Source organism: Gymnogyps californianus, chromosome 10, assembly GCF_018139145.2.
Source record: "Gymnogyps californianus isolate 813 chromosome 10, ASM1813914v2, whole genome shotgun sequence".
Classification (NCBI taxonomy): Eukaryota; Metazoa; Chordata; class Aves; order Accipitriformes; family Cathartidae; genus Gymnogyps; species Gymnogyps californianus.
In genome coordinates, this window is record NC_059480.1 from 306,146 (window position 1) to 319,599 (window position 13,454).

At 41.9% G+C, this 13,454-nt stretch overlaps 1 protein-coding gene across 1 annotated transcript in view; it reads left to right on the plus strand.

Annotated features, from left to right (window-relative positions):
* FARP2 (FERM, ARH/RhoGEF and pleckstrin domain protein 2) overlaps window positions 1-13,454 on the plus strand; it is a 79,362-nt gene that overhangs the window by 59,312 nt on the left and 6,596 nt on the right. Inside the window, 10 exon segments of the mRNA XM_050902390.1 lie at window positions 2,977-3,066; window positions 4,345-4,478; window positions 5,479-5,560; window positions 6,599-6,836; window positions 8,518-8,648; window positions 9,473-9,541; window positions 9,937-10,026; window positions 10,434-10,454; window positions 10,739-10,821; window positions 12,720-12,838. Of these exon segments, the coding sequence (XP_050758347.1) occupies window positions 2,977-3,066; window positions 4,345-4,478; window positions 5,479-5,560; window positions 6,599-6,836; window positions 8,518-8,648; window positions 9,473-9,541; window positions 9,937-10,026; window positions 10,434-10,454; window positions 10,739-10,821; window positions 12,720-12,838 (1,057 nt within the window).

Sequence of the window (13,454 nt, forward strand, 5' to 3'; positions counted from 1 at the left end):
AGTGCTTCCAAAGCTCACTTTGCCCGTGATTGCTCCTGAAAGCTAAGGGATCTTTCTGAGATCTGCCGTGCAGCTCCGTGGAGCCAAGTGCTGCAATGCAAGAGACACAAGCAGCTCTTGGCAGGACAATCCTCCAGGAACTCTTCTCCTGGAGACCCCAAATGACTGAGTCAGATCGTGCGATGCTGTTAAGAACCACCCATAGTGTGGACGTGGTATGAATAAATGCTTGCAGGAGAGAGGAAGGTTTAACCAATAACTGGGAGTTGAGATGGGTTGAAACAACACAGAGTTGGGTGGTTTCCACCCACTGACCCCCGACTTTCAGCCTCCCTATCTCATTTAGACTTTCTGAGGTAGAGTTCATAGCTTTGACAGATCACTCTACTGTTAGTTTTCAATAGTTTTTTTTAAATACTTCCTCTCATTTATCCTTATAGCAGGCATAGTATAGCCTGGAAATAACAAGCAGTGACTATGTTACCTGTCCTAAACGCTGAAGCCCAATCCTTTCTGCCTCATTCTGCAAAGTCTGATATTTCAGCAGCTTGAGTTCCCATTCAGGCTGAAACTAATTTATAAAATTGAGAATCCTGGAAGGGAACTTCTTTATTGTAATTTATTGTAATTGGTCTTGAGCTTGGTCAGCCTTCTAGTGGAAGATGTCCCTGCCCTTGGCAGGAGGGTTGGAACTAGATGATCTTTAAGCTCCCTTCCAACCCAAACCATTCTATGATTCTATGATAAGATGCTTGGGAAACGAAAAGCATCTTCTGTGCCTCGAGCTAGCATGCAGTCAGCTGGAGAATAAAGTGGGAACCTGCAGAAGTCCTCAAAGGTGATGAAAAAGGTGATCCATGCAGGCTATGAAAAGTGCAAGGTTGTGGCACGGTGTGTTTTCATATGCCTTCACGCTCTGTTAGGTTTGTAAGGAAGAAACAATCCAGAAAAATATTTTTGAGAGTGGGGAAAAAGCACTCGAGTGAGGATCAAAGCACAAGGTGTCAACTGGGGACAGGCAGGGACCTTTCCAGAGTTCTCAAGAATATATGAGATGACATACATCGCTTGAGGGTAACTCCTTAAGTAACTGCTTAAATGGGTATGAGATGGTGGCGGGTCCAGGTGAGCTGGGAGGCTGCCGGGGAGTCCCCAGAGCGGAGAGGCGATGCTGAGGAGAGGGATGAAGCCAGCGGTTGCGCACGTGTGCGGTGGTGCTGTGCAGAGCTCGCAGCAGGGTCATCTCTGCCGTGGCTACAGAGATGAGGCTCCCTGTGATCTCTTGTTGTCGCAGCCTGTGGTTGATTCCATAACCCAGCCTTGCTTTGCCTTGGGAAACTATTTTTTCCGTAGAAGTTAGTCCCTTAAGGGCATTGCGCGCTATAGTATCCTGTGCAGAGCCCAGGAGGAGGCGTACACACAGCTGTGTTACCCAAAAACCATATCTGTTAGCAGTAACTCTCATATTGTGTAAGAGACTGCTGAAGTTACAGTCAAGCTATAGCGTGTGTTGTTCCATCGGTTTATGAGCAGGGTGTTTCAGGACAGGTAGGTGCTGCGGGAGGAAGCTGGTCAGTGAGATAAAAGAGCTGTGTCAGCTCGGTCTCCAGGAAGGTCAAAAAAATGATGTACCCTTTGGGAAGAAGCTGTTTGAGAAGGATGCCTGCTGAGGTTCAACAGCATTTTGAGGCTTCGTGAGGCTACAGTCAGGTAAATAGCCCAAGAAAAAGTAAAAAATACCTGAAGCCAAGATGAGGTAGGACTTTCCCTGAGACCATGTACCTGAGACACGTACATTAAAGTTCAGAGGATGGCTATGGAGGGAATAGAAGTAAGCACGTCGAAGTTTGTCCTCTGGTTCCTCTAGGGAGGGGACTGATGTGTGGGACTACAGTAGTTAGTATAAAATAACCTGAAAAGAGGCTAGACAGTATCTCAAAATTAATTATTTGGGGATACGCACCTCCAGGGATTCTATGTGGCTAAGGTAGACTCAATAGATATATTACTGAGCAACCAGGAAAACATCTCCTCCATGAGCAATATTGAGATGGGGGATTTAGAAGCACTGAGTAGCTGTGCTGATGGCGCTGGAGGGCATCTCAAAGCGTCTCTCAAAAGAGAATTTTTTATTAACTTGGTACGTGCAAGGAAAAAGGAGAAATAATTTTCAAAGCTATGTTACCCTCAGGAGGGGCAGAGATTGAGGCCAGATTTTGACGTAACGCAAGTGGGTTTGCTGTCATTTATTTTCACCAGGCGAGGATTTGGCACAAAACTGCAGCACGGCATAGCGAGCTAAGGAGACAAAGCAGCATCTTAGCTTGAAATGTGATCAGTTCCTTAATACTACTTATGTGATTTTTTAATAATGTATGTTTTCAGGCTAACTGATTTTGGTTCGTTGCAGCTGCAGAACATCTCTTTTCACCATTTCATTCCTTTGTGCTTCCATCTCCATTCTGTCTTCTCTTTTCTTTAAATAGCAGCCCTGGAGCAACCATGCAGCCAACAACTGATGTAGTTTGATTTTTGTGTTTTCTTAACTAATAAATATGATCTTCAAAGGATATAAGTGAAAGCTGTAAGTGGAAATAGAATAGTTTTGGAAAAGGACTGTATTGCAAATCCGCTGTACTTTCTTTGTTTAGAGAAGTGTTTAAAATCTAGGAAACTTGGAATAACTGTTTCCATATTTTTGTGAAGTGCTCCCTTGATTTTGAAACGGAAGTTCATAGTTATATGAACAAAGACATATAATTGACATTATTTTTTAATAATCTTGAAATATAAATAGTATTTTATAGTAAAGTCAGTATTTGAGAATATGGTGCTGGATACAGAGATGCCCTGTTAGTAATCAACTGCTCCATTTGCACACAGCAAGGGGAAATGTATGTAAGGCTTGAGCTTGTGCTTAGTAATAAATAGAACATTTATATTTTAATACTTATTGATTACTGTGTATTCTTTCAGCGCTATCCAACTGACAAGGCATACTTCATAGCAAAGGAGATTCTTGCTACAGAACGGACGTATCTAAAGGACTTGGAAGTTATTACAGTGGTAAGGGTTTTTAACTTTCTTTTAGTGCTTTTCCTTTTCTTAACAGATTTGTAATTGTTAATTTGGAAAAACTTGGAATTTCTTCCAGGTAACAGAAGAAGGAAGCCCTATGATAGAGCATAATCCATGAGCCATGTAGCTCTTACCTTCCTGGTTACATAGGTCCTCATGGGGGAGAGCAGATATCTTCTCTGGACTTCTGTTGTTAGCTCCAACAGCTATATCACACGTCCTTTTGATGTCTTAGGCAAACTTTCGCTCTGAAAATTGTGAACAGGGACAGCCTAAAAATGTTTTGCTTTCAGCTTCAATGATAGGCATTGCTGTCAGCTCTGCTTATAATCTAGCCATCATCTCTGCGGTATTCCTCGGGAAGCTTTTATCTTTGTGCCTTCAGATCGTGAGAGCAGATGACAATTGCAAAGGGTATTAAGGATCCATAGGGGTTTGAGGAGTTTTGTCTTTTTTGTTGCTGCTTTTTCTTTCCCCTCCTTTTCCCTTCCTTTCACCCAGAGTAGACAAGTAACTCCTTGTTTGGAGAACAGCTTGAGTTTCCTACTCTTTTTCTTTACGAGCTTTTTGTTCATTTACTCCAGGTTTGAACACTGTGACTGTTGCGTTTCTATAAGCTGTTGTTTTAATTTCATCAAAGAGAAGTTTGAGTCCCTTAACGCTGTACGTCTTCAGTTGAGGTACTCTCTGCGAGCTCAGTGAGCACCATCTCACTCAAATTCCTCCTACAGGCTTCCCAGCACTTCTCCTAAAAGATGGGGGAACACCTGGCACCTCAGAGGATTTTTGTAATATTCACATCCCTGCCAGAAAGCGGGGAACCGAAAGCGATAAAAAAAGGGCAGTATGTGACATGCAACAAGATGTCTCCAGCTACTGAATAACTTGCGCAGGGCTCCAAGTTTTATGAAAGAGCAGTTGTATCTGTGTGGAAGTGAAAGCAGTGGTGTAACATCAGCTGTGGCAGCCACTCGGTAATTGACTGTGATTTAGAGCCGTTACCAACCATCTCATCATTGCATTAAGAAACATGCTTGTGCCCAGAACCAATAATAAGCCTCATATTTGTCATGTTTGGCAAGGAAAAAAATCACATCTTTTCATCTTTCCCAGATTACGTCTTCCCTAAATATTTCTCCTTCCTTCCTGCTATTGCCCTGTGCACACACTTTCTCCTCCCCCATTGCTGCAGAAGCAGAAATTTTTATGCTAGTGATTAATTTCTTAAATAGGGAAATTTATCATCATTTATGATTTTTCTGGCAGTGGTTTCGCAGCGCAGTCATCAAGGAGAACGCTATGCCAGAGGGCCTGATGACGTTACTCTTCTCTAACATAGACCCAATTTATGAGTTTCATCGAGGCTTTCTGAAAGAGATTGAGCAAAGGCTGTTGCTCTGGTAAGCGTTAATAATGCAGCGCATGGGCAACGAGTGGGGGGACCTTCTCCTACATCCTCACTTCAAAACCGTACTTAATCTATATTTGAACTGGTATTTCTGCATAAATAGAATCAAGGAAAAAGTCTTTTAATAAATTACAGTTTTAAAAAAAATACTAAATACATTTTGAAAAGCCCATTTTTCAAGCACTGCCTTGTACATAATATCCTGTAGTCGTATGAATTGTACACCAGACCAAGGTTTTTGTAATCACAGAACCATTTAGGTTGGAAAAGACCCTTAAGATCATCGAGTCCAACCGTTAATATAACCTGGTGTTGTCTCTCTAGCCTCAGAAAAGAGAAGGAACACAAGGTCAAAAAGATAATGTGTGTGTTTTTCAACACCTTCCAGTTAATGAATCTCCAGGTGAAAATCTAGGGAACGCTTTTTTGTAATTGAGATTAGAGTTCAGTTCTTGCAGCACAATTTATTTCAAAGAGCATGTTTTTAGTCTTTTAACCTTTGTATTACTTTCTCCTGACCTGAGATGTAATATATTAGGATATAATTACCATTCAACAGGAGGTGGTTAACGTAAATGAAGTACGAACAAAAATAAATTCAGGTAGGATCACGTTATGACATTTATTCAGAAGTCTGAGAGGTTAAACTCGCAAACAGACTTTCACACAAATTCATTTCTATTTCTTTCTCAGTTTCCTAAGCATGGCTTTATGTTTGTTATTTTATGCAGCTTCCATATTAACTGTACCAAGTTTTCAACCCGAAGAGTGAAATGGGAATGTCAAGTGGTTAAAAATGGATAGAGGAGGCATTAGTGTTAGTACTGCTTCCCTTAATTTTACTAAAGCAGTCCTTAAAATACACAGATACCAGGGAAGTGTTTCTTAAAGATTATGTCTTGAAGTACAAGGGAAGGTGGAGGGAGGAAATGGAAATTTCTTGATCTCCCATGTACTGCGCCTTCTTGTTTCATCCCTTATGTGTGTTTCAGGGAAGGAAAAACCAATGCTCACATGAAAGGAGATTATCAACGCATTGGAGATGTCATGCTCAGGAATATGCGTACTCTAAAGGTAGATAAAGGATTAAAATAATGGAATCTCAGGATTGTTGAGTCATTTTTTCCTTTTGTCAAGGATGAGAGTTCAAGGTTTAGTATTTCCACTAAACTTGAAGTGACTTGCAAACAATTATTGTTGATAAACAAATTAAAAAGAAAACGTAAAATATTTACAGCAAGGCTTTATACCGCTGTTGCTTATTTAACCACCTACGTTTGCCTTGAGAAAAGGTTGTTTGTTTATTGGTTATTCAGCAGAAGACAAAGAAAAATTATTTAATTAGCTTCACCGTCTCTCCTGTATTTGCACAGCTCGAACTCTCCCCCGTGGAGACACTGTTTCATAAGGTTCTTCAATTCCAAAATATAAATATTTTTTAACTGCAGAGTAGTTTCATCTGAAATGCAGTCACTTTTATTTGGAGTAGAGTGCCTTCATGGGACAGTTACACTTGTGCTGTAGTAGTGGAGTAATTATTCCATTAAAACCAGTGGCTTGAATGGGAGCGCAGAAGTGTATGACTGCTATTCCGACTATCAGCGCTCTCTGCATTTGATATTCCCAGCAGGCATAGGCATAGTGCCGCACAGACACCTCTTTCGACCCTGACTGGGAGCTGCCTGCCAGCTTCTTTAACAGATAAACCTAGATGAGACAGCCCTCTGAGCTCACTTCTGCCTGTCCTAAAAAAGTCAGTAATCAACCAGAATTGTCTTAGAATGGCGAAGTGTTAACGGGCGGTGCTACCGGCTGTGCTCGTCAGAGGCACCCGGAGCCACGGCTGCAGTAAATAGTGAACAGAGGACAACTAAGCAAATATTTTTATTTTTAATACTGCTTGGTTTTTTTTTTTAAATGAAGCCATTGAAAGATATAATGTTGTTAATGCTGTTTTTGTCAATATTTATGACAATATATGCAGTCTTGGCTTATATAACCATGGTCAGAGACAAAAGTAGAGCGGGAAGTGGCTGTTTTTTCTTATTCCCTGTGAAATCTATTAAAGACTGTTTCCCTTTGATCCAAGTAATTTTTTGTGCGATTCAACAGGAGTTTACCAGTTATCTGCAGAAGCATGATGAGGTCCTGACAGAACTGGAGAAAGCAACTAAACGCCTAAAGAAGCTGGAAATGGTTTATAATGAGTTTGAGCTGCAGAAGGTTTGCTACCTGCCCCTCAACACGTTTCTGCTCAAACCAATCCAGAGACTGATGCACTACAAGTTGATCCTGGGGAGGCTTTGCAAGCACTACACGGCAGAGCACCGGGACTTTGCAGATTGCCGGAGTGAGTGAGCGCTCAGCTGTATGCATGTGAGGCAGGAACCCATTCCCGTGTACATACATGTCGTGGTTTAACCCCAGTCAGCAACTCAGCACCACGCAGCCGTTTCCCCCTCCCCCTCCCAGTGGGGTGAGGAGGAGGAAAGCAAAGGAAAAAAAAGTAAAACTCGTGGGTTGAGATAAGAACAGTTTAAGAACTAAAGTAAAATATAATACTAACAATAGTAATAATGAAAAATAATAATAATAGGAATGAAAAGGAATGCAACAAAAAAAAAAAAAAAAAGGGAAGGGGGGGAGGAAAAAAAAACAGTGGTGCACAATGCAATTGCTCACCACCCGCTGACCGAAGCCCAGTTAGTTCCCGAGCCGCGATCCGTGCCTCCCGGCCAACTCCCCGCAGTTTATATACTGGGCATGACGTTCCATGGTATGGAATAGCCCTTTGGCTAGTTCGGGTCAGCTGCCCCGGCCATGCTCCCTCCCAGCTTCTTGTACTCCTGCTTGCTGGCAGAGCATGGGAAACTGAAAAATCCTTGGCTTAAGATAAGCGCTACTTAGCAACAACTAAAATATCAAAGTGTTATCAACATTATTCTCACACTAAATCCAAAACACAGCACTGTACCAGCTACTAGAAAGAAAGTTAACTCTGTCCCAGCCGAAACCAGGACAATACAAAATTCTGCCCATACCCGGTGGGAGACAACAAGCGTTACATCTACAAATTCCATGAAAACGCTTTTTCTCCATTGAGGACATCTCTGACTCTCGCATGCAGCTCTGTGAAATGCACAGGAACTTTGATTTAGATTGCTGAAAACACAGCTGCTTAGTGAATACTGTAATTCAAATATCCTGGGAAAAAAACCAGAATATACCAAGTAGAACAGCAGAAAACTCGCAGGAGGCAGCTTAATTAAAAAAAAAAAAAAAATTTAAAATTAACTTTGTTTTTCTTTAAGGTTTTCGGTACCAGGTTTCACTACTCTCCTGCCGTGCTCTGGTACGGGGCTCCGAAGCTTTCTGCAATAGATAGAAAATTGCCTTAACTGCTAGTTTGGGAAATGCAAAAGATAACTTAGATGTAGACTGTTCTCTTTGCATAGAATGAATACTTTTTCTGGCATTCCAGAAAGTGTTTTTCTCATGGTAGTCTTGATGGATCTTAATGTTTCATCAAAAGCTGGACAATTAGTCCTTTTCTTGTCCTCTTTTTTAGTGGGGAAAAAAGTAGGTTTTTTAGGAACTCTTCATCATTTATTACTAAAAATGTGACAAAAAATAATTGCTTTGTAGCATCTAAAGCTTGCATAGTAAATTCCATTCACCTATAAAGTAATCTTTGGCAGAAACAGTTGGCTTTAATTTTTTAATTTACTTTTGGCTACGTGGTAAATACTTTTTATACGCGCAAAATCTGAGATACCCAATAATCTCCAGAAGCATAGGAAGCGCTACGAAGTTGCTTGCTGGTCTCCCTTTTGCCCCTAGGTAGCTATAAAATATGCTTTAAGAAGCTGGCAGTTGGACTAGATGATCGTTGTAGGTCCCTTCCAACTGAACTATTCTGTCCTATTCTAAATCTGACTATACATTTTTCAGAATCAATTTTCCAAGGCTAAATTTGGTGGCCTGGGTTTGCCTGCTCTGTTCTGATCCGCTTGGGGCCGTTTTCCTTACAGATGCGCTGAAGGAGGTCACAGAAATGACGTCTCAGCTGCAGCACAGTCTCATCCGCCTGGAGAATTTCCAGAAGCTGACAGAGCTGCAGCACGACTTGATTGGTATAGATAATCTCACGGCACCTGGTAGGGTAAGTACCTTTGCTTCGTTTTTTAGAGCCTTTATTGTTTTTATTGCCTAGGAGGTGCCTTTCAACCATGTATTTACCATCACTGCCTCTCTGTTTTATGGAACGACTGTAAAGGCTTTGTATCATTGTCTTCACAGTAGGTCCCATGGAGGTCTTGGTGATGTCCTAGGGAATAGATCAAAAATGCTTCTGCTTAGACTCTGGCTACAGTTTTGTGTTTCCAGTACAGCAGCTACTGGGTACGGTGGGGTACGGTGCTCTGTGTTTGAGTGGGAAGCCGTATGTCACGTACTCGATAGGAGATCCCCTACCAGGTCTGCTTACGTCTGTCTGATGCAATCTCTGTCTGTGGACTGAGACTGCACGGAGAACGTAGCGATGGTGAGAGCCACGTCACTGGGCAAAACTGGTATCGGTGACTCTGTTTTTCTAGGAGTTTGTTTAGTTCCTGCTTGGTTTTTTGTTTCTTTGTTTTTGATAGATATACTGAGCATAAGTACAGGAGCATCGCATATGCTTTTGGGATGCTATGGCAATCACTGCGGTGGGATGTAAGTGTAATAGGTGAACTGCTGGTGTCCAACAGGAACTCTGCTCCTCTTCCTTCTCTTGCTTCATTGATTTAAATGCTGGCTGCAGCAAGGAGCTGATTCATGTTGCAAAACAGAAGGAAAGGTGTCATCTGGTGTTTGACAAATCTGTTAGCGATCATTGCTGGGCACCAATCAACATCTGTATGCTCTGGGATGAAAAAAAAGAACCGTTAAAATTGTCTGTGTTTGGGAAAGGTCAAGCTTTGCCTAACTTTCCATTTTCCACCGCAGGAGTTTATCCGGGAAGGTTGCTTGTACAAGCTCACTAAGAAGGGTTTACAGCAGCGGATGTTCTTTCTGGTGGGTGTTGCTTCTGGTTTTCATAAACCCAAAGTCTTCAAGATAAAGTTGTTGTGAAAGCGTGTTTTCATGTGCTTGTGATGAAAATCAGGAATCGTAACTGAAAACTCACTCTGAGGGATTTTTAGAGAGAGCGTGACTGTGACAACACTGTCTGTTCAGCTTGTTTCCTTAATGGCACATAGTTTTAACAGAATTTAAAACATTAATTGCCTCTCTTGTAAGTAAATGAAAGAGTGGTTTTAAGGAAAGTAGGCCAAACTGACTGAGAAATGGCATTTTTTCATGCATCTACAGTGGCCTTTAAACAACAGATTTTTAAAAAGATGTCAAAAAATACTTGGCCCTACCTGCTGTCTTCAGAATATTGATTGTATTCTTCCTGCCTTTTTCAGTTCTCAGATATGTTACTGTACACGAGCAAAGGGGTTACAGGGACAAATCAGTTCAAAATTCACGGACATCTTCCTCTGCATGGCATGCTGGTAAGTGATTTCAAGTTGTATCACAGCGTTAAAGAAATGACTTTGCCTTAAGGCAGGTTGAAGCATTCCTTCAGGGCACGAGGACCAAAGCCGCAAGCTGCTCCCAGGCCAGTGACGGCAGCCTGCGGCGCTGCTGGCCGTGGACTGGACCTTCGCCTGCCCCATCCTGTGTGTCAAACAAAGACTTGTCTGCAGGCGATAAGCTTGTTCCTTCCATCGCGTTAGCAAAACAGTTGGAGCACACCCTTTTGACCGTTCGTTTTCACTCTGCTCTGAGAGGCTGATCTGGAAATAGGGATTTGTCCTGGCGTTTTTCCCCTGGGCGCACACCTCGGTGTGTAATCAGTCCTCCTGCCTCCCCACCCCCCTATTCTAACGGGACTGTTCTTTCTGTGTTTGATTTGCAGCTGATAGTGCTCGACCCACCGGTAAGTAATAAGCTGAAGCCTGCTCAGAACCCTCCTTTTCTTGCCCTGTTGGATGTGGTGCTGTGCTGCTAGAGATGCGGCAGTAGAAACGCACGATATAGATTTTCATATAGAGCCAAAATAGACTTGAAGTAGGTGGTATTCGTAAAAGAGTAGCTGTTTTGCACTTACTGCAACCGGGTTGTAATCATATTTGACTCAAATTCCTAGCCAGCCAAGGAGGACAGTTTTAATGTTTATCAGTCACCGAGCAGTGATGAGAAAAACCTTTTCTTTTTCTGCAGGTGGAGGAGAGTGAGAATGAATGGGCCGTCCCCCACTGCTTCACCATCTATTCAGCGCAAAAAACCATAGTGGTGGCAGCAAGGTAACGTTTATTTTCCTCAATTGCCTGTAGGTTTGATAGATACCTGCTCCAAAGAGTTACTGTTCGACTCTTTGGTGCAGAGCCAGGGGGTGTTTCATGCGTCCTCTGGAAAGCGTGACTTCAAAACAAACACAGGACACTTCACAACTCCTTTATCAGTGTTGTGTTTTGGGAAGGAGTAGTTTATCTCACCAAATGGCGTGTTATTAAACACACAGCAGCAGCAATAACATCGCCGGTGTATTGTTTTCTTGTTAGCTGAGTTGCCAGTGTTGTCCTTTAAACAACTGCTATAAAGCAGGAGACAAAACAAAATCTAAACATCAAAATATGTGAGAGACCCAAAAAGAATTAAAATCCAGAACATGCGAATGGATGTAAGGAGGGGAGAGTTCCTGCATGGATCTCATGGAGGAAGCTGGGAAGGGAGAGGAAAAATTAAAGGCTGGCTTGGAGAGAAAACTGATCTCTTTTCAGTGTAACTTGTCGCCGTGCAGCAAGTTTGGCATCTTTTTTCCCTTTATATCTGAAATACACGTAGGATGCCTACTACACCTATTCTCTCAGGATCAGCTTTAGGAGGTTTTGTCCCTCCGCAGGTCCCCTAAAAGGCAGCTGGAGTTGGGTATGCTAAGGATGCAGGATGGGAGCGCTAAATCTCAACCTTAAATTTATAGCGGTTTTTACTGCTTGATAACCTGTTCTTAAAAAATAACCATGACCGAACATTTATAAATCAGGTAGGTAGTGGCACAGGAGCCAATACTTTTGGTATGCAGACGTATTCAGCAAGCAAAACTTGTTTTTTTAATTCCAGCCTAACACCTCAAAATGTCAATTATTTTTAAGATCAACCATTTCTCAGCAGCTGCGAATCAAAAAATGCTTGAAAGGTTCTTAAATTTGGAAAAATAAATATAATTTTTACCTTGTCCTAACTTAGAAATAGCTCAAAGGTTGTTGTTTTTCTTACGTTCCCTCTCCCTAACTGTCAAAAAAAAATTGCTGCTGGGCTTAGACCATGTGTGGAATTCTCAGTCTAAATTAAAAACTTTCAGAAAAAAGAGATGGTTGCCAAAAAAAGTCCCACAGACCCTCCCAAGCAAACACAAGAGCGTGTAACTGTATATAGCACTTCAGACAACAATTGTGCGCACAGGGAATGTAGCCAGAGGTAAAAAAGTAATGCTGTGGCCATGCCTAAAGGAAAAGCTTACGCTGTTGCATACCGATGGATATAGATACGCATATATGAGCTGTAAAGCTCTTACCCTGTAATCAGGGCGTGAGCCATGTAACCCGTAATGGAAACTCTGTGGGGTGAAAGTAGTCCTCATCTTCCTGCGCTCTGTGTTTTACTTGCTTGAGAAGTAAGGTAAATCCTATATCCCTTTTAAAAGATGTGCTGTCTTTCAGGTTGCCTTTTATCCTTTGAAAAAATCGTTCCCAGTATGGTCATACCACCCATCTCCCAAATGCTTTTTGGAGTGAAAACATGATTTCATGTTTGAAATAACCCACCAGCTACGAAGCTCTCTGTATGAAGAACAGCGATGGCCTAGACCACATAATTCCTCTTCGGAGTCCGATAGCTCCAGAGGGGGATATTATGTGGCCCTGTGGCTGTCTATTCCTTCTCTTTGCTGTGAAGTCCAAGTTTTTAATGGTTATTTTAGTCTTGTTTCAAGGCTTGAAAGTAGAGTTGAAGGCTGTATGAGGTCAGCTTCCTGTCTGGAAAGCTCATGCTTTGGAGGAATTTTTATGTTATTTTTATTTATTTAATGGAAAGGGAATTAATGCCTTGTATTGGGCAGTGACTTGTGCCTTCCTTCAGCTACCTAGCACTCTGTCACGGCTCCAGGCTGGGGTGGTCTCTGTTCTCACCGTTTGTCTTGCAGTACCCGCCTGGAGATGGGGAAGTGGATGGAAGACCTAAACATGGCAATTGAAATGGCCAAGAAATCTACTGAGAAATCTGACATGCTTCTGGAAAACTCAGTATGCAGTCGCTCCAACAGTAAGTGGTGTTTCCTGCCTTCTTGAAAAGCATCAGTTGTTGTGTCCTTTTCATTTTTCCTATTGTGAATTTGATGACATAAATGGAGTATTTTTATAATTCACATGGTAATGGAGAGTTAATTGTGCTTTTGGTTTGTTTTAATCAAAGAAATATCCTTGTCTTCCTAGGCTGATGTTCCTGGTAGCTTTAAATGCTGCGGAGATGCTCCAGTTGCAGAATTGTTAATTTTATAAGGTCCTTATTCATCTCTTACATAGATTTTTCTCAATTTAACCCTGTGGTATATTTTCTTGTCCAGAAACGTGGTGTCTTTAGAGATCAGCTTTTATAGCCCAGCATTCTGTCTCTGGTGGTGTTATGGATGTGCTTGAAACATGTAGTATCCCTTCTTGGAGCACTTCTTCCTATTCCTCACGAAGAATTGACTGAAGATGAAGTGTGGGGATGTTTGGTTGTTTGTTTTACACAGTATTGAGACAGCTGCCCCAAGCAGAGCTGAGTAATGAAAGCCAAAACGATCTGCTCCAGGTGGCCTTTAGGAGCTGTGTAACCAATTCAAGTTAACGTATTTTAAAACTCGACCGTTGCAAGAGAAAACAGTTTTTCTTGGTCA